At 37.5% G+C, this 22184-nt stretch overlaps 1 protein-coding gene across 11 annotated transcripts in view; it reads right to left on the reverse strand.

Annotated features, from left to right (window-relative positions):
• The window catches only part of HMBOX1 (homeobox containing 1), a 125681-nt gene that overhangs the window by 27975 nt on the left and 75522 nt on the right, over nucleotides 1-22184 (reverse strand). For all 11 annotated transcript variants that reach the window (XM_032216221.1, XM_032216220.1, XM_032216215.1 and 8 more), the window contains 3 exons: nucleotides 20847-21326; nucleotides 17980-18065; nucleotides 6432-6542 (listed from right to left, as the gene is read on the reverse strand). In XM_032216221.1, the coding sequence (XP_032072112.1) occupies nucleotides 6432-6542; nucleotides 17980-18065; nucleotides 20847-21326 (677 nt within the window). The remainder of the gene's footprint in view (nucleotides 1-6431; nucleotides 6543-17979; nucleotides 18066-20846; nucleotides 21327-22184) is intronic.

Consider the following 22184-nt stretch of genomic DNA (forward strand, 5'->3'; position numbering starts at 1 on the left):
TAGAAAGCAGACAAACTGGGGTTTATTAGCGAAATGAACAAAAATTACAAGGTGGATTTGCAACAAAATATTCTAATATGGATTCCAGCGAATCCACTATTTTCTAAACTCACTTTCCCAATTTCTCTCCCCCCTCCCATGGATATTAAATAAATTCAGTTTTCATAGTACTGTCTACTGAAGTACCCGACCCCAAACACACACACACACACACACACACACACACACACTTGCATTGCTACAATTGTCATGCTCCTTTGGGTTTGCTAGTAGTATAAATTCATAGTTGAGGCTTCTTTGAAACAGTGGTGGTTTCAAAGTTTGGAATTAAAAGGGAACCAGTAAAGTCCCTGGCAAAATGTCAAGTCAAATATGAAATTATTAGACTTGCAGCTGTGTTTCAATCACGAATCCATTTCTTAGAAAATTTTTTATAACTATACCTGTTATAAATGTGAACTGATATGGAATAGCCCAAAGCTTTCTAAGAATCCTATGGGTTCTTCATGTGCTCACTAATTTCTTTAGTAACTTTTCTATTCAGAATAAGTTTGCTCCTTTCTATTTCTGTTGATTATGTTATCTCATTCACTCTTTCAAGCCAGACTTCTGATGGTGATGGTGCCAAGAAGATTCTTCTGCAAAGTATATATGTTGTTCCCTCTCTTCCTTCTGCATTCTCTTCTACCATTTGTGAATTGTATCTCATTCCTCCCTAAAATACTAGTGCTATTTGGTGCTTCTCCATATTGATTGCGGGAGAATGAAAAATATTTATTACAGCATGCCTTGGACCTTAATCATACATTTTCTCTGGCATATCCTGAAATTCTTCTAAAAACCAATGCCCCTGTACTCTTAATGGGTGCTTCTGGAAGTTCCTTGGCAGTCCAACAGAAATCTGGCAGTCTAACGGAAGAGAAAGAGATGCAACTACAATAATGATGGTCCACATCAAACCCAAGTCTTTGTATCCTCCCTATGTACATTCCAACATTTCCCATAAAAATAATGCTGAACAGGAGCTGTGGAAGTTATAGTCCAACACACTTAGAAACAACGATATCTTGGGGAAACATGCATTTCAAACTGGGGTCCCCCATTTATTTACTTATTAAATGTATATGCTACCCATCTCACTCTGCAAAGTAACCCTGGCCAGTTTTTAGGCTGATTCCCTAATTTCACTCTTTACCTCTTTTAGAAACTCACTGCATTTCCATGGGGACTAGAAGGAAGGTTAAAGCTAGCTTATTAGAACCCATTCCCAAGGGGAGGAAAAAAATGATCCACAAAATTTGAAGAGGAAATCACAGGGAAGGGGACTTTTAAAACATTCGCTTAGATGGCTTTGGTGGGACAGTGGGAGTGGGAGGGAGTCTTTTTATTTTCACTGTTAGCCTGCCCCTTAGAAATAGTAGGCCAGACAGGGTCAATCGCTCACAAGCCTTGCTAAAGCATTAACAAGCTGAGCAAATTTATTCTTATGGAAGAGGGAATGTCTTCTTCCTTCCCCTGCCGAGAACAAAGCCATACATGTTCAAGCAAGGAGAATGTGGGATGAAGCCCAAGGAGAAAGCTCCAGCATTTTTGCTTTAAAAATGCAGACAGCTATGCCTGGACTGCAAGCCAAAGCCATCACATCTCTATGTCTGCTTAAATTGGTGACGACCTGGAGAAAGAGACGGAAAGTGCTGCCAAGGTTATGCACTCATCGACTCATAGAGGCTGCCTCTATTTATTATTCAGTAAAAGTTAAAATGTAGAAGTTAAAATTGATAGGAAGGCAATGGAGAATGGAGAATTACAAAGGCTAAACATGAATGCCGATACAGAAGGCTGTATAACTATTTTATATTGTTATGTTTGTCTTGTTTTTTCTTTTTGTGTGTGTGGATTTTTCTTCTGTTTTTAAAGGTAGAAATGTTTAATAAAAATTATATTTTTAAAAAAACATTCTGGATGTCAAAACAAGGGTACTGCAATATCTGTCAGAGTGGTTTAAAAGTCTACCTTTGTAGCGGTTCTCAGATCTGAATCCAAAACTTCTCAGAAAATGTACACATTTTCAAATGGAAAGATACATAAAGGACTTTACCAGCTGCCTATAGACTCCTTTTGCTCTCCTAAAGCTTATAATGATAAAAGAATTATGAACCTGGTGCTCCTATACATTGATCAAAGAAGTGCCTTATACAGGAGGTCCTTGACTTACAACAGTTTGTTTAGCAGCTGTTCAAAGTTACAACAGTATCGAAAAAAGTGACTTATGACTGTTTTTACACTTACGACCTTTCTCATAATCATGTGCTCAAAATTCAGATGCTTGCAAACTGGTTCATATTTATGATAGTTGCTGTGTCCCCCCAAGATCATGTGATCCCCTTTTGTGATTTTTCTGACAAGCAAAGTCATTGCAGAAGCCAGATTCACTTAACGACTGGGTAACTAAATTAACAACTGCAGATTCACTTAACAACTGAGGCAAGAAAGGTCGTAAAATGAGGCAAAATTCAGTTAACAAATGTCTCCCTTATCAATATAAATTTTGGGCTCAATTGGGGTCATAAATTGAGGATTACCCATATATGTAATTTTGCAAGCAATTTTGGGATTTTTTTCTCCCTCATCCCTACCAATTCTTCTTCTTTTTGCATACTTTTTTAAAGTTGTAAACATGAGCGCTAGGTTTTTCTTAATTATGCCTGTTTGATAGATGGCTGTCATTTGTGGTTACTTATCAAATATATAAGTGAAACTCAAATGTTCAAAAATTGTACACTGTATCTTTGAACAAAAATGATATGCCACACGAAAAAGTCCATAATCTTCATGAGATGCCTACCAAGGGAGAAAGGAAAGACAATTTGCAACAACTTAACCAAAATTTAATCTAGCAAGGTTACCTCAAATACATACAGGCAGGAACTAAGAGACAGGCTTCAAACAAAGCAACAACAGTTCTAAGCTGGAGCAATTTAATTCTTGAAGTTTTGAGAATAAAGCAATTATTTGGCAAGCTCTCCATATTCATATTTATCCTGATATTTTCAAGTATAAGCAGCATTATACAAAGTGCAGAAAAGAAGTAAAGAATGGCATGTCAAAGAAATAAAGGCATGAAATAAGAAAATACAGATTAATCTAATTAATATCAAAGCCATTCACTATATTCCTGTTTCTTGAAAATTGTCCCAAAGGTGCTTTTTCAAAAGGCAACTGGACTTTGTTTTTCCTGGAAGATGTTTCGCTTCTCATCCAAGAAGCTTCTTCAGTTCTTTCAGGTATTTCCTGAAAATCATTCTTATTTTCACATCATGAAACTGCTTCAAACATTGCTTTTTGTCTTGAAACTTTTCACTTCTCTTATCAATTCCATCTCATCATGACTTTCTAAGTTTATCCATTCCTCTTAACCTATTTACTCTTCTGTGAGGTCTTTGTTTTGTGATTTGATCCTGATTCATTTCATATTTCAATCTATTTCTTTTCATGACTCACTTTCATATTCAATCCATATTGATTCGGCACTTACTGTATGCGTTCTTGACCTTATCCTCTTGTTTTACCACAGGTGTTTTTAAGTAACCGTGCCCATTACATTTGATTTGCTTTTATGTTTCTTCTGATATATCCAACTCTTACTTCCACGTAACAAAATAAACAGAAGCAAACTCTCATACACGGCAAATTTTCATTTTTTCAACATTCATTTCACTCAATAAAATACATGCTACCCACTATTTTTCTGCAAGGATTTTCATGCCTTAGAATCTCCATTCATTTCCCATCTTTCATAAATACTTTATCAAGAAATACCAAGAAACTCCCAACACGGGACATGGGGGGAGAGGTGCTGCCCCGCCCGCCCCCGTGCCCTGTTTTGGGCCTGGAAGGCCTCCTGCACCAACCTGGAAGCCAGAATAGGATGTGGGGAGGCCACGCACCCTTCCCCCCATGCCCTGTGTTGGGCCTGGAAGGCCTCCTGCATCAATCTGGAAGTCAAATCGGGGCATGGGGCACTGTGCGAGTCTCCAAAATGCAATGTGAGTGTCCCCCCTGTGCATGTGCACTGCCCCCCGCTCATGTGCAGCAGAAACCCAAAGACCAGCTGGTCAGCAGGAGGCAGATGCATATGCGCGGTGAAGCTGTGTTGGGGTGATGGCTGGCGTGCCCGCAGAGAGGACTCTGCGTACGTGCTATAGGTTCACCATCACAGTCCTATACTATGTAAATATTACCAACACAGAGATTCCTACTTTCATCTTGCACCTATCTTATGAGGAGATACAATGCATTCTAGTTTTCTATTGCAAGAACACTAGCTGAGAGAAGAAAATCACAGACACATAGACATTAACAACAGCTACAGACTATGCAAAAGAGACAAATCAACCAGCCCAAAAGAGAATAAGCACCTCCCCACCAGTAATCAGCAACCACGTCAGCATAGATTAACTCCAAGGTTAGCCTCCGGGATGGGATGTCAAACTCACATCCTCACATCATCATTACGTGACGTATTGTGACTTTCTACCCCTTCACTAAACCGGGGATGGGCATGGCCAGCGCGTGAAGCATTAAGCCCACAAGTTTGACACTCCTGCCTCAGACCAACAATCAAGTAAACAATACTCCATTCAAAGAACTGTGAAAGAGCCATCAGTAAACAGCCCAACCAAAGAATCTCTAAGACCATGCTGTAGTCACACACACAGGCAAGTCGCCAGAATATAAACTAACAGCAAACAGCACTCCTTACTAGCACTGATGATGTCACCTAGTCTGCAAGAAAACAAGCAAGCTGAGAGCACCAAGGACCATTATTTCAACCCTGAGCTACAAATATTCACCTTTATTGGAAGAAAATCATGCAACTGCAGAAAAATCACCAATAAATCTTATTCAGGAATGCACACAGAAACAACGGCATTAAATTACAATCCCCTCCCCAAAGCTTTGGTTTGGCTCTGCTTTTTGAAGTTTGAGAACCAAGAATAAAAAGGGAAACTCAAGGCGAGAGGAATTTCTTTTCTGAAATATTAGGCAGATGAAGTCTCACCGAAGTTTCATCTCCTTCATTTGAAAGCCATCCAATGAGCCATACTGCTTTGTACCTTCACAGGTTTTTGTCCAGCATCTTCTTCTGACACCTCTAATGAAGAATGCGGTGCTATCTTCTGAAGCTCTCTTTCTATCACTGAATAGTTCATGTTGTCAGAAGTTGTTTTATTTGTTAGAAGGTTTAAATAGAAGCTGCATAGCCACCTGGTAGGGTATCTCAATAATAGATATCTTGCAACTGTGAGGGTTGAACTAACTATATGACCGTTGAGATCCTTTCCAAATTTCATTTCAATTCTGAGTTATTTATATTTTAGGACATTCAACTCTCTCCTTGCTCTACACCAAGAGGAAAAATTACAGCCTGAGAACATTACATGCATGTGGTCGTTCCAAAAGAGCTATGAAATAAATATTAATTTAAACTGTAATAATAATAATAAATAATAATCTATACTCTGGACAGGACATGATAGTTTCATAAATATTTTTAAGTTATCCGCGGGACCGCCACTTCCTGAGTATATATGCCCATCCCACCAGTGTAGATTCTAGTACTCCAGGTCCTTTCCCTTAAACATTGTCACCTTGTGGGTCCTCGGATAGGTAGTTTTCCATTGCCTCTGCTTTATAAACACCCTCCCACTGGGGATCTGACAGGATGCCACCCTTTTAACCTTCTGGACAGCACTCAAAACAAAAGTTTTCTCCTAGGTGGTCAGATAAGGTGAAACAATAATGGAAGAATTAATGGGTTGCATCAGGAATATGTAATTGTAGTGCCAGGTTTTCCTAGTTTTTGTTTTAAGCTCTATATTTGTTAAATGGTTGCACTGTAAGCTGTCCAGAGATTAAGTTTTAAGATGGGCAGATATACAAATGTTTGAATAAATGAATGTTCCTGGCTATTCTCCCTCCAATCCTTAAAAAAGACTATGTTATTGCAGAAGAAGGTTATTTAGTCTAGTCAGCAGGCTACTCAGCTACCACTAATCAAGGATGTGAGCTGAACAGAAAGTGATGAGAAAATTCACAACTATAACCTGGTGGTCTCTACATGTGTGGCAATTTACCGGTAATTCCTATAAATTTCCAGCCAACATGACTTTTTGGTCTTGCCATTGTGGGACTGGAGCCCAACATACCTGGAGAGCACAAAGTTGGGAAAAAAATTAAAATAATAACCCCAATTATAGTCAAGCCTATTTGCCTCAGTTGCCACTTTCAAAGAATATCTTTGACAGGCTGTGATTGGGGAAAGAGTGTGAGGAGATTGTGTTCTCTGCTGGTTAACAACACTCACAGCCCGTGATTAAAGGCATAGTTTAGAAGAAACAGCCAGAGTATCTTAACTTGATTTTGTTTACCTGGATTTGATTTCTCAAGCTGGTACCATCGGTAAAAGGCCCTTTTCTTTTGTTCACTCAGGTCTGATCCCTGTTGCAACAGCCAGTGGGAGATCCGACTCTGACTGATGCCTGCATGGGAGACAAAGAGAAACATGGGAGAAAAATCCATCAAATATCTCCTCTGCTCTACATAGCCAATTTTGTTCTTTGAATAGCAAAGCACTATCTATGCAAAGAAGCTTTAAGCTGCTTACAAAGAATCTGAACAAGGCTCAGTGAATCTACCTGTCATTTGGCCTGTAATATGATTTTCTGAAAATACCTGTTTGTTTTGATGAAAGAAAATCACAAGTTTCCGACATAAAAAGGGAAGAGAGTAAAATCTAAAGATGTCTTAGAAAATGGAGAACAACTTTGAACACTGTCAAGAAATATGGTTTTAGAGCATGAGAAAGTAGAGTTGTCCCCCAATCCATCAGGAATTTACAGGACAAGTTAAGCAATTGGTAAGCCACCAAGTTCTTTATCATGTTTTTGTCTCCCATATGCCACCAATTGAACAATACACTTCTTTTCTCTTTCATGTTAATGTTTTTCAATCCTATCTCCCTAAAATTATTGTGCTTGAAAGCTCAACTCCTTTGTATCAATTGGCATTTTTAAGATCTGCTGACAAAACACTATCTAGCATGAGTTAAAAACAATAATGGAATAAGTCCTTATTTTCTGAAGCTGATCCCATATCTTTGGAGCTCTTGTCTCAAGGGCTTGCTAAAACACACACTTGTTCATTTCTTATAAGTTATTTAAAGCATTTCCTGTACAAGCAGGTATGGCCTGTAATTTTTATCCAATATATCTTCTCAAATTTTTATGGAAGATGCATTTGTTGCAACTAGGAACTAAAAACATGCATTGCAATTCTACATAGCCTTACTCACAACTTTACCACTAGGTTTAGCATGATGCATTCCTGGCAAAGTGTATTTAAAAGTGCAGCCTAAATTTTGTTTATTGCCATACTTGTGAAAGAACTGCTCAAAAGAATTCTATCACATCTGCCTCCTTGTGGTTTCAAATCTTCCTTTGCCCCCAACTCTTTTTCTTAATGCCATTAGCTGATCACTCTGCTTTCACAAAACTTTTGGACATCACAACCACCTTGTCTGTCCTTGGTTTAGTGTTATTGATGTTGCAAAGGCCATACATCTTAAGCTCTGGAATTCCTATACTTTGGAATTTTAAAGAGAAAGTATAAGCTTTGCATCCAAGGATCATTCCTTTGATTCTCTAGTTCATATAGCAAAAAATGCCCTCTACCTCTGTCAGAGGTCCTGCTTACCATTACCGGTTATCATTACCTGACTTTAAAAAAATGCTGAGGAAATTCTCACTAGAAAAGCAGAATTAAAATGTTTAAAGGAATGTTAATGTAAATAAAAGATTGCATTTGCTTGTTCTGAAATAAGGCAACCCTTATTTCTTCTTATGGTTATAACACTTTCATGCTGAAGCCTATGGACATGCTTATGCACACCTCTCAAACCTATTCTAGTACATAATGGGCTTTCAAAAAGCAACCTGAAACTGCAGATAGAAATGATTACACTTCTCAGTTAAGGGGGTTAGATTCCACTCTCCCCCTTCAATCAGTAATCTCACGGTTTTGCTGTCTATGGGGAAGAACACACACACACACTGTACGTTACAAAAACACCAGCCTTTTTTTAATAAAAGCTTTGAGCTCTTAAGTTGAAGAGACCTAATTTTCAAATGACATTATTGTGATTAATTGCTCCGACTGCTTGCAAAGATAGGGAACAGTGGAGTGAGAGGAGGAGGAGGAAGAGGGAGTTCAAGATATCAGCTTAGAGGACATTATGAACACGTCCACCAGGAAATGGAATGACTCACTCAGCTGTTCATTTTGCACTGGTCAGAATGAGCAAAGCAGGCACATGGAACACCAGAGAGTGAAGGGCAGTCAGCCATTATTTAGCGCTGGCTTGGCCCAAAATGCAGGGAGAGAAACAGTCAAACAACCCCTTTCCCCTCACACACAAAGAAGGTGGTGATATTTTCCTAGATGCTGGATTTATGCATTTTGTAGTGGGGGGGGGGGAGAGGGAACTGAGAAACACATAAGGTGTTGGCACATGTGACTACATCTCAGCATGTTTTCAAATAGAGAGCATAGTCAGTTTAACATAACTCTACCACAATGTACTATCTTTCAGGACTACATTTCCCATAATAAATAGACCAAACATCTGGAGGAGAAGTTCTTTTAGTCACTCAGCCCCCTCCATCTTGAGACTGAACCGGGAGAGCGCTTTTGATAATGAACAGGGTTAAATGTTTTATAAAATTCACATTTGAGGAGATGCTTTCCTTTAAAGCATATTTCAATGTTCATTTTAAATTTTACTTTCCCATCAATTTTAAAATAGTAATTTAAAAGATCCCTTCTGCACACAATTCTTTTTGGCACTGATTATACTGAATTCCTGTAAAGGAGCCTATAATTCTATCTCCCACTTTCTGCTCCCAACATGTGTTATTCTCCAATCTGACCTTTAGAGGGAGCAAGCACTAAAGAAAGAGCTGAACCATGACTGAGTGTTCTGTGCAAGCTATTCTTAGCTGTTCATATTGTCATTTGCCTTATTCTGTATATTAATAACACCATGCCCAGCCTGCCACTGTCTTGTTTATCTCATTACCAAAACCCAAAAATATAGTTTCTAAAAAGAATAACAAACAGGCAAACAAAGCTTCCACATTAGCAGTTCTATGAAGGATTTCAACATAGGACCCCTTTATACAATAATCATACAAATATTTTTAATGTGACAAACAATACCAACTTTGACCCTTTTTTATTTTAGATGTATTTTTATGTGATGGCTTTGGGGGCTTTTTTCCTCTAACCATCTCCTACTTTTAATCCTTCCAGGAAAGTCATCAATAAGAACAGGAATGTCTTTATTTTTTTAATGAGAGTCCTAATAAACAAGTAGGTAAAATTCATCCAGAATGGTCTAGTTTGCTTCACATCCAAGCTGGCATCCTTAGAAGTCTACTAACCCTCAGCATCCTCCCTCCTCCCAAGACAGATGTTACTCCTCAAACTTCCTTTGAAACCCTTATAGCTCTTATATTTTGCTGAACTTGGGAGAGTAGGATAGGAATAGGGAGAAAGATGGTATTCAGTGCTAGAAGTCAGGATGGAGATAGGGAAACTATCTGGAAAGCAAATGGTGAGAAAGGGAAACAGTCGGATAGGGTTCTGACAGAGGAGAGAGACTAAAAGAGTGCAAAGAAGAGAGAAAAGAGTAGAAGAGTCACAGAAAAAGAAAGCAGAGAATGAAGATGTCAGCAGAGACTATTTGCTGAGGATGTGTCCTCACCCAGAAATTCCATATTGCCACCAGTCTGATGTTAGAGCAGCCCAAGGTCGTTTTCCCTTTTATGCTAGCTCCAGCCCCTCCTCCTGGGCAATTCATGATCCATGGAAGAGAAGCTTCTGTATCAACAATAATATGTAAGTCAACAATATCTTGAGCTCCAATTGGCCTTTTGCAGAACTGACTCCTTAGATGTGGCTGCTGAATTCCTCACCTTCGTGGCCATTTGTATATTGGCTGCCAGACAGACCGGATACTTCTTTTAGGGAACTATTTTCTTCCATTTCTTATAGTTTTGGTTAGGGGAAAGAGTAACCTTGTGGAGGCTGGTATTTCCATTGCAAAGGAGAAAATAAGAATTACAGCAAACTTTTAGTAACAGCTTCTCTATAACCTATGCTACTTTTGACTAGCAGGCAGTGACAATATGTAGCATTAAACAACGGTAGTCAAGGAGAGACAATAGAGGACAAGTTCTTTTCCCTTCCTCTACTGAAAGAGTTCAAATGGCCCAGTGGTAGCCTAGCAGGCATCTCTTCTTCCTGATATTGAGTCTCAGCTAGAAGGCAGAACTATCCTTTATCATGGTATTCATGAGCAGTGACAGGATGGCCTCAGCAGTGTCTGAGGACATCTTGCTGTTAATCACATTCATACAGGGCAATTGGATGAATGAACCTTTTCTGCCCCCTATAAATCTGAAGCTAAAGCAGACTTTCCCTTTTCTCAGAGTTCTTCTATGTAACAGAAAGTGCTCTAGGTTTTGTGGTCAATTTCACACTCTCTTCCTCACTCTTCAATGGTGAGGGGAGGACAGTGAAATTGACCGGACTCACGTCAGGTTTGGATGTGGAGGATTGGATTTTGAGCAGAGAGAGAATCTAAGCTTCACCCTTGCTGACTTTCTGTAAGGTAATTGCAGCAAAGAGATTTCCAAAGCCTCTCCAAGGTAATTAAGAATAAGCATATTTAAGCAATTTGTAAAAGAGTACAGAAACGTAGAATGGAAAATACTGCATGACTGGCATGGTGAAGCTGAAAATCATGGAATGTTCCTTTAAAAAAAAAAATCCAGCTGAGGAGGAGGAGCCAACGTCGCAACGTTACATTGTGCGGACTTGACAGTCCGAATCCGCCGATGACACTTTTGCCCCTGGATGGTCCAGCAAGACCTAAACAGTCCCGAAGAGACGGTGACTGGGAAGACAAGACCTTGTTGGTCGCAGGGACATCGCAAAGTCCCTGATCGACCCAAGGGAAGTGCTTCCAACCGGCGGCAACAGGCAGCCCCTCCCCCCCCCCGGCTGACATAGTTGGAGATAATCCAGAAAGAGAAATGAAAGTGTTTCCATCTGGTGAGGTTTTTTTTCTTTTCTTTTAGAAGATTGCCCTAAGAAACTCTTTTCTTAAGCTAAATTAGTCCCTTAAGCAAGAACAAAGCGGCATATTTAATCCCTTAGAAAGTTTTTTTGCTCTTGCCTGTAACAATCTTTTGTGGATTGAAGTGATTGCAATGTTTCCTGTTTCTCTGCTTGAAGTGAAGGGATCTTTTTTTTCTCTATTTCCTTTTACTACTTTAACTTTTTTGGCTTAAATTAAAACTCTTTTTACTTTAATAAATTTCTCCTTCTACTTGTTACAATATCATATTAAAGATACTTAAGGAAAAAGGTTTTAAAATAGTTGAATCTGCCACTTGGAAGCCCAAGTCTGAAGCTTTTTTTCTTTTGCTGTTGTAACAATGTATCCTTTGTTCACTCTTATCTGACTACATTGACTGTGCAACAGAAAGGTTTGGAACTTCTTTCTAAAACCTGATAAAAGACCCAAGGTCACAAATAGTGTTCTGCTGGTGCGTGTGGAAAATATTTTGGCAAGAATTGGAAAAGGAAAGAAAAACTTTAGAACCCTTCTTCTTTGAAAACCATAAATGAACATTTGCTTAAGATTTAAAATAAAAATAGATATATTCTTCAAAATCTGTGACAGGCTAGAGTGGCAGATAGTACCAAATTCCTTTCCTTGCTTTTTCTTTATATTTCTTCTTACTCTAAAAATGGAGCAATACTCAGATGAAGAAAACTTGATAATTCAAAACATTTTGGCTGGACTTCAAAACTTCTCAGAAGGACTTGAGAGATTTGACAAGAAATGGGACAGACTATGGGGTATCACAAAAAAAGATGATGGGGTTGCAGCCCCAGAAATTAAAGAAGCAAATGAAAATACAGAAAACAAAAATAAGAAGTCAGATGAACTTATTAATGGAGTAAACATGAGTGAAGGTGGAAAGAAGGGAAGCTGGAAAAGTGACTTTGATAATTTGGTGCTCCACCCCAAACTCCAAGATGTAGGAGAAAAAGAAAGAGCGAAAAAGGTGGAGTTAATAAGACAAATCTATTCAGAAATAAACCTGACAACCAAAGTTAAGCTTACACTAATAACAACTCAAGGGCAACAAAACTATATGAGAGATCGTTTAAGCTTCAAAGTGCGGAGAGAAGTCTTAAAACCTGGAAAGGTCCTGGAAAGAGAATCGACACAACAGCTGGCGAGAGAGGAAAGACCATTTTGTTACTGGAAAGATACTGGTTAATAATGCTAGTTGATAGAAAAAAGCTAGTTAATTATTGATGATTATTAAGTAGAGGTTTTAGTACCTTATAAACTGTTCTAGATTACCATTGAATGTTTGTTCATTAACATAAATTTACTATGATACTAATAGAGAAATAATAACCTTAGTTAGGATAAATAACCAGGCCATAGAAATGTTAATGTATATTTTGGGTGATTGTTAAGTAGAAATATTAATATCTTTTAGATTGTCTTAGATGTCTAATGTTTATTTTCTTAGCACGTAATTAACTAATTTGGGATTGAGGGAGAAGTCCTATAAACCTTATTAATAAATCATTGTCTAAAGACAGCTATAAAGCTATAATATTGTGTGGGCCTGGAGAGGAGAAGTGAGATAAACAGCAAATAACTCTTAGTTAACTACAATAATAACAATGAAATGTTAATGGACAATATTTAATGATACATACAGGTGTGTTACGGGGGGGGGGGGATGCTTAGATATCTTACTTAACCGAATTAATTTTAGAATATTATAAAGGTGCAATGTTATTGGAGATCTATTGAAATTGCAAATGAATGCCAGTAGGTGGTTGTGTCTTTTAATATAAATGATTCTAGATAAAAACATGTTTAAACAATGGTAACTAAATGAGAATTATAGTACAGGAATAGCAAAATACATAACTTTTCTTTCTTGACTTAAAATGTACAACCTGATTTGAATGACTGAGTTTCTTGTGGAAGAAACGCACGGAATATATTTGTAACCAATCGATACGCTTTCAACAAGATGTAACGAAAGATGATTTTTTTTTGTCTTTTTGTTTAACTAAAACAATAAAAAAAATTCTCAAAAAAAATCGAGCTTATCCTCTTCTTCAGAACTTGTCATTATCAGCTCTGATTCATAACAATCACTCCTTCACATTCAGGAGAACAATTGGTTGGTAACGTAGGGAAGGAGGGGAAGGAAGTTCCATGGAATTGCTGAAGTCAAGGCAGAACTGGAAGATCAAGAAAAATTGTGGGAGCTACCCAGAACCTGTCAAGATTTGCAAAAGAGATCCCAAGGATCACGATTTGCTGAAGAGTTTAACTGTCCACAGTACACTGTTGCCTACAGAGCAAAGATTTGTATCAAGAGAGTTGACAGAAAGAAACTTTTTCTCTGACCTCATCACAGAAATTATATTTTAAAATATGCAAAAGGAAACTTTGATAAGTTGGAAACATTTTGGAACAAAGTGCTTTGGACTGATAAAACAAAGATTGAACTGTTCAACCACAACCATGTGAGATAACACTTGGAGAAAAGGAAATGAAGCATTTATGTCAGTGAAGAAAACTGAAGACAAAAAGAGGGTGGATATTTTTCACCAGGGTTTTGAAGTGGTCTTTGCAGTCCCCACAGTTGATTGTTATTGAAAAAGGGGAAAGATTTAAGAATATTTCTGAGTTAGAAGAGTTTCCAAAGAAGAGGGACAAAAATTCCAAAAGCAAGAATAGAAAGGATCTTAATGACCAAAGGTAATACAGTAGTTTGAAACTTGTTTTGCCAAAAGAGGCATTACACAGCATTGACTAAATGAGTGTCCAAGGTTCTGCACAGCCATACACATAACTTTCTTATTATGAATCTGCAGCAACTGAGCTTAAATAATGAATTTGCATTTAAATCTGCAGAAAGATGTTGTGTTTAACTGTGCCCCATGTACAGGATGTGTCAGCTTCTGTTCACCTGGGTATTCACTGAAACATTAAATTTGACCACGAATGCCTAAAAGTCTACCTTCAAGTGTTGAATAATTTGAATGTTAACAGTAAAGCCTTCACTTCTGAAAACACTCTGCTTATTATTTACTTACATGATTGGCACATAGGAAACAAAGGCACTAATTATGGCCTAACTGAATATTATCTTCTTCTGAACGACAAGGAACACACACTAAAAATATTCTACACACTTATATCACAAATTCAAAGAGCAACATATAACCAAAATAAGCTGCAAGGCTTCCAGAGTTTCAAAGATCATCTGAGTACTCTGCATTTTTACAGAAATCACTCTGGAGATATAATACTACATTGTGTGAGGAGAATCAGTTGCAACTAGCTGGCGTCTAGGCCATTTCCAGGCAGAGAAATACTGTTAGGCTTATTATACAGCTACAGCAGGGATTAGTATGAAAGATGATAGGAGAGGCAATTGACTAAGGTCTGGGGGATTATAGATTCCCTATCCTCTCTGTATATGCTGTACAGGTAGTTCTCAACTTATGACCACAATTGAGCCCAACATTTTGGTTGCTAAGTAAGATATTTGTTAAGTAAGTTTTGTTCCATTTTATGACCTCTCTTGCCACAGTTGTTAAGTGAATCACTGCCGCTGAAAAGTTATTAACCCAGTTGTTAAGTGAATCTGGCTTCCCCATTGACTCTGCTTGTGAGAGTGCTCTGACATGATCACATGACCTTGGGACACAGCAATGGTCACCAGATGCCAAGAACTTGAATTTTGATCATATGATCAAAGAGATGCTACAAAAGTTGTAACTGTGGAAAAGATACATCAGTCACTTTTTCCAGTGCCATTGTAACTTTGAACAGGTAGTCTCAAGTTACAACCACAGTTGAGGCCAAAAGTTGAGGCCAACATTTATGTTGCTAAGTCTAAGTGAGACATTTGTTAAGTGAGTTTTGCTTTCTTGCAACAGTTGTTAAGTGAATCACTGCAGTTGTTATTAACACAGCTGTTAAATGAATCTGGCTTCCCCATTGACTTGGCTTGTCTGGAGGTCGCAAAAGCTGATCACATGACTCTGGGACACTGCAATCATCATAAATATGAACCATCTGTCAAACATCTGAATTTTGATCATGTGACCATGGGGAGGCTGCAAGTGTATGAAAACTGGTCATAAGTCACTTTTTAAAGTGCCATTGTAACTTTGAACAGTCACTAAATGAACTGTTGGAAGTCATGTGTTTATTCCCCTAACTGTGGTGATATTGCTTCATTTCTAAATTATCCTGGAAGCTGTTGGAGAAGAACACCAGCCAGATTTTTAAGTTACTATAATATCAGCTATTGTTTTCTACAACATTTTATATGTTAATGAGAGATTGGGAAGAAATAAAAGTGAAGAGATTGGAGTAAAGGAACTCAGTAAATCCCTCTATCTACTTTGAAAATGGAAATTTGAAATTCACAACTGTTCATAAGTAATTCTCTATATCAACTGCATAGAAAAATATGCATCATATACATTATACATATGTTAGATACCTGATGCATACTTGAGAAATTATTTCTGTGTCCTACAGATACTAATCCTTAGTTCTGTAAGGTTTAAAGCATGTAATTTGTCCTTACAATCTTCCTCAATTCCTCCAAAAATGAACAACTGGGACAATTTTTTTGGCCTCACCCATTCAGGGGGCCATAAAAGGAATGCTGGTAGGCCATAGTCAATATAAGTCTAGCCATGTTAACCACTGATATTTGAGGAGTCATTCTGATAAAGTAGCAAAGAGTCCCTGACTTACACAATTGGGATGGAATTTTGATCGCTAAGCGATGTGGTCATTAACAAGTCATCAGGTCGCCAGACATGATTTTGTGACCCTTTTTACCAAAGTTGTTAAATGAATCACATGGTTATTAAGTGACTCACATAGTTGTTAAAACGAATCTGACATCCCCAATTGATTTTGTTTGTCAGAAGCCGGTTGGGAAGGCTGCAAATTGCGATAATATAATCACAAGACACTGCAACTGTCATAAATGCAAGTCAGTTGCCAAGCACCTGAATTGCATGTGACTGCGGGGGTGATGTGATGGTCAAGATAGGTTGTAGGTCACTTTTTCCAAGGCCATTGTAACTTTGAACTATTATTAAAGGAATGGTCATCATCTGAGGACTACCTGAACAAATTCTAAGCTCAGAAGGCAGCAACTATCTCATTCCAATCACTCCAACTACTAGTCACCAAAGCTCTCTAACTTGTTTTACAGAATGTCAACTTTTGAATTAACCATGCAACAAAATCAAGCAAAGGCAACTAGAGATAATTCTTAGATTACATCTTCTTTTGAGATGCCTCAAAACATAAGCACTGTCAGTAGCAAAGTAAGCAATGGATTTACTAAGTCAGATTACTGATCCATGTAGACCAGTATTACCTACATTAATTCGGAGAGGGTTTTTTTAAGCACTCTTACTTTTAAATTAGATGTACAGGAAATTGAACTGGACATTAAATCCGAATTTAAAATATATACTCACCTGAGTAAGTCCCCTTATACAGAGAGTTTTCTCTCTTCTTCCTGAAATTTTGAACTGATTGGAAATAACTATTTCAACAATGTGTTTTTATAAATGGGGATCAGTTTATTTAAAGAGTCTCCACTTGGAGGACCAAGTTTCATATAGTTAAAATGTTGTATTAATACTGAGAATATCCAAATTCCTCCAAAGTTAAGAAGCTTACTGAGTTCATTTTGGATCGTCACTACACTAGAAATTATGGGGGGGAAATGGGATGAAAGAGAGAACTGTGTATGCTATCTTAAAATCCTAGAGTAAAAGGTGGAATACAAATATAAAATTACTATACAATACAATAGCAGAGTTGGAAGGGACCTTGGAGGTCTTCTAGTCCAACTCCTTGCCTAGGCAGGAAACCCTATACCGTTCCAGACAAATGGCTATCCAACATCTTCTTAAAGACTTCTACATATACTATATATGTCTGCACATTGTATTTGTACAGCATCTTTATTATATATGAATATTACAAATCAAGCAAGTCATTGGGTAAGAACACATTGTTTAAAGACACAACCTATTGTAGCAAAATTTAAATTAAATAGAAAATGATTCGAATTAAATATAAAATAGTTCAAGATCATTACACAATATTCACTTACACGGTATTATACAATAATATTGTTCCGGCTGAAATACAAATTCAACTTAAGGACAGACCTTGGAACAGAACTCATTCTTAACCAGGGGACTATCTGTAAAAGGTAAGCATTGAGAAACCAAGCATGTGTGGGAGTAGTATTACCCACATAGCTTAAGTAGAAAGGTCAAATTATGGATGTAATATACCAAGTATAATTAAAAACTTTTCCAAGTAAATGTCCTGTGAACTGAACTAATGTCTTCCTGAAATCAGCTAGTCCAAAGGATGCACTTTTCTACACTGAAACAAGATCACCACATGTGACTTTTAGAATTTTTAAAAAAGCCATTTCAAAAGTACTTGATACTCATTATAATATTATAGGGGGAAAATCCTGCTAGTATGAACCATTGAATGGAGGGGGGCTGAGGAAAAAATCAGGCAGTATTAGAGAAGGAGAATAAAAGCACTGATTCACTGAGGAAGTTCCATGACATGTATGACAATGGATATTAAATCAAAGGCATATATTATAACTACCCTGACAGATATCTACTGCAATGCAGAATGCCTCGCAATATGCCAACACCTGCACTAACCAGCAAATGAGCAAGATGATGTAGCAACACTTCAGAATAGAAAAGGGGACATTTGCAAGCTCTTACCTGTAACCTGTGCAACAACTGCTTGAGAAATCCTCCGGTTGGCCAGGAAGGCTTTGATTTCCTCTTTTATCACGCTGCTGTCCCTCCTATCAAAACGTGTGGAGTTAGAAAAATAAAAAGAGACAGAGAGAGAGGAGCAAAGTAGAATTTGAAGATGCATTTGTGGTGGATGATGGGGAGGGGGTTGATATATTGCCTTTGCCAGCAGACATTTCTTTTAATCAGTGTCATTGGTGGATCAAAGCATACAAGGAAAATGGATGAGTCGCGGTCTGTATAAATTCATGCAAGTCATATGGAATGTACAAAGTTTCATTACAGGGGATAAATAAATCTCTGCAACTAACATCTTGGTGGGGTGGGAGGAGGGGAAACAGCAGCAGTAACAGTTTCTATCTTTAAATGAGGCTCCCACAAAGGAAATATTGCTAAAAGGAGAAACCAGAGCAAACCACATTGACACCTAGATTTAAGAACCAGATTGTACCTGAAGCAAATTATTGCTTCATTTATAAAAGCAGAGGTTATTTTGTTTATTTATTAAATTTATTAGAAGTAGGGACAATTTAAATGTGTCTGGTATTACATATAGAATGATTCTACCCCATCTTCTTTATTTTGGTGTGGAGATCTGTAGTACTGCAATTAGTATCTTCCTACAACCAACACACATGTTACTCAGTGAACAGCTACTCTGAAATTCATTAAGGGGAACTAAAGAATATAGCAACAGCACTTAGACTTATATACCGCTTTATGATGCTTTACAGCCCTCTCTAAGCAGTTTACAGAGTCAGTACATTGCCCCCAACAATCTGGGTCCTCATTTTACCAACCTCAGAAGAATGGAAGGCTGAGTCAACCTTGAGCTGGTGAGAACCGAACTGCCAAACTGCTGGCAGCCAGTGATCAGCAGAAGTAGCCTGCAGGACTGCATTCTAACTACTGCACCACTGTGGCTCATGTGTTGCACACATCAGTGCAAAGCATAACATAAAGCTGATCTGTATGAATGGGTTTCTGTGGGAGTGAGAAGCAAAATGGAGCAACAAATTCCACAAACAGGTCAGGAAGACAGAATTGGCTATTTCATAATTACGCCTCATAAATCTATCTGCTCTAGACTATTAAATCTATCCTAATTATCACTGTTCATTTTCTCAATGCTAGGAAAAGAAGCAATATTCACTATGAAACTAATTAGAATGGATTTGTGAGAATGGACACTGGGTAGAAAACATGCTTTGCTGAGTAATAAAGAGAAGTAATAGACCCAAATTTTAGTAACTGATGTGGTGAAGCAGTCAATAGATATACAAATCTGCTGTTCCAACATTGCATGGCCAAAAAGTAAAAGTCACATCCATAGCTCTTTAAATTTCTTTAAATTTTCATTCTTTTATAACTGAATGAAAAACCATACTACAGTAGTACTTTCAGTCTTAAAAGTAATTCTAAATTTAAGCATTATCTTCCTTGATTCTTTGTTTCTTTTTATTCTGGCAAAATCAGATAAACCATGTAAAATACAATTTAATGTGCATAAATATGATACTCTGGTGTGGATAATGTGTTTGTTTGTGTGTGTGTGTGTGTGTGTGTGTGTGTGTGTGTGTGTATGTATATATATATCTAGTCTCCCTTTATTTATTTATCAGCACAAATAAAAAAAACACATTATATATATATATATATATATATATATATATATATATATATATATATATATACATACATACATACATACATACATACATACATACATACATACATATATACATATACATATACATATACATATATATATACACATACATACTTAAAGTCACAACCCCTGGTATGCCCAAGTATGGGAGGAAGGTCACACTTCCACTCTTCCTCCCATACTTGGGCATACCAGGGGTTGTGACTTTAAGTATATACCTCCCACCCTGGCCAGCTGATAAAGGAGTCGTTCTCTGTAGCTCAAATGGTTAACTCCCTGCCTGGGAGGCAATAGAGCACAGGTTCGATTCCCAAAAACTTGGGTATGGCTAGCTGATGAGAGCTAAATAGCTTGAAATAGATCTATACTAGTCTCCCTTTATTTATTTATCAGCATAAATATAACATATATATATATATATATATATATATATATATATATATATATATATATATATATATATATATATATATATATATGCTGAGTTCAATTTTAGAGTTTGCATAATTATAGCCAATACATATTACTTTATTGCTGACTCATATATTAATCCAAATAATTGTGGGGTTTTTTTTCTTAACTATGTCTGATTATTTGTTTATATATTAATGTAGACACATTGGGTCTTTTAAAAATCCATATTCACTCCTGGCCTATATTCCGCTAAACTACACAAAGCAACTGTCTTCCAAGTCCAGTGCTTGGAATCAGAATTCTATTTTGGAGTATCTATTTTCTTCATTAAACCAAAAAAGATCCCCACAACAGCTTTTCTTGACCTATTCTAATAGAGGATGATTGAAAGACACTAGGTTGGGGAAACTGTTATGCTTGAACCTTTCTGGACCTAAACAATGCATTCAAGGGTTCAAATGATTAGTTGCCATGTCAGAAGTGTCACTCATTGGTAGTTTCACCATGTCAGTTTTTGCATTAGATAATCATCCAAATCCAAACTAAGGCTGTGAAGAATGCACCAGATGAACAAAGAGCTAAGTTCTCCCTTCAATCCAACTGTCCTAAGACAACTAAGCTTTGATCTGGGAAAGTAAACAAAGCAATTCAGAACTATCCAACTTCCTGAAGTGCCTTTGCAGGGAACGGGAAGAGAAAGAAGTTGGGAATGGCTAATTCTTCATCCATAATATACAACTTTGCCTACCTCATCAATTCTTCTACTTTATCATCTACATCCAAGTCCTCCTCCGAGGCTTCAAAGCTATATGACCTTTGAGCCATGCTATTTGCCAGAGGGTACCGTGTGGGCGACATCTTCCCATTGAAGGCAGACAACCTCTCGTTACTCTCCCTCCCATTTTGATTGGTAGTGCAAGGTTGTGGGGAGGTATCATAACTGTTGCTTGGAGATGGGGACATCCCAGAGTGCTGGGTCTGTGTGGAAGCTGTGGCTGTAGAGGAAGACGCTGGAACATTGTTGGTGCTGTTACTACAGGATCCACTCCCATAGGCAGACCGCCGCCCAAACTTGTCACTATGTTCCTGGTCAAGACGGTCAAAGGTTTCCAAAGCATGGAGGATTTCGTGGCGTGTCATACCAGTACGCCGCAGGCGTTGAAGTAGATCTATTTGCTCTATGGTGAATCTGGGTTCATCTGTGTAGTGAAACATGGTTTCCAGCAGACTGGGGGGGAAAGATGAAAAACATATTTCATTTAAGCAGTTCCACTAAATGTAGATGAAGTTTCTCTCCTCAGCATACAATACTATCAGCCACAATACTCTGATAAAAGCACAAAGATATTCTACCCACTCTTCAGAATGAGCCACATGGCAGGCATTATTTATTATTCAATAATTGATTGTTTTTGAACTAAGAGTTTCTCTTTCTCTACCATATTTTCCTATTCCTGTTTTTCCACTCCAGAAAGCCCATATCTCCATGATAGTACAACTCTCTTGTATATAGGATGCCTTAGTGTTAATATGTTCAATCACCCTGATAAGCCTAGGAAATATAGAAAATGAACAAATAAATAAAATAAATACATAAAATCTTGCATCTGAAATCCCAGGGAGCTGTTGACAGATTAGGCAACGTTGAGCAAGCCGGATCAGAGATTTGACTGAATTATTCTGTTCCCATTCTTCTTTTTATTTGTATGTCTGTTTATTTAAAATTATAAGCCTGCAGGCAGACATTTGTCATTGTTAATTGTACATTTCATACTGTACATTATATTTTAGTTTAGCTTCTTGAAATCAATAACTATCAATAGAGGCCTGACCTCCTTTTTTGAAAGCAAGTTCCCACATCAATACAGTAACCTGATTTTGCAACGCCCCACAATTTCAGAAGCAATGTTGTTTTATTTATATTAACATTTTAAGTCAATTTTCCATCCAAAGTCCTTCAAAATAAATATTAGAATTAATCAATAAAATATACATTTTAAAAAAGAAAGACATGTGTCCAGCAGCAGAAGAATATCATGAAATTATAAGTATAAAGCAATAATCCAATATACTGAGGAAAATCATT

Source organism: Thamnophis elegans, chromosome 4 (assembly GCF_009769535.1).
Source record: "Thamnophis elegans isolate rThaEle1 chromosome 4, rThaEle1.pri, whole genome shotgun sequence".
NCBI classification, from domain to species: domain Eukaryota; kingdom Metazoa; phylum Chordata; class Lepidosauria; order Squamata; family Colubridae; genus Thamnophis; species Thamnophis elegans.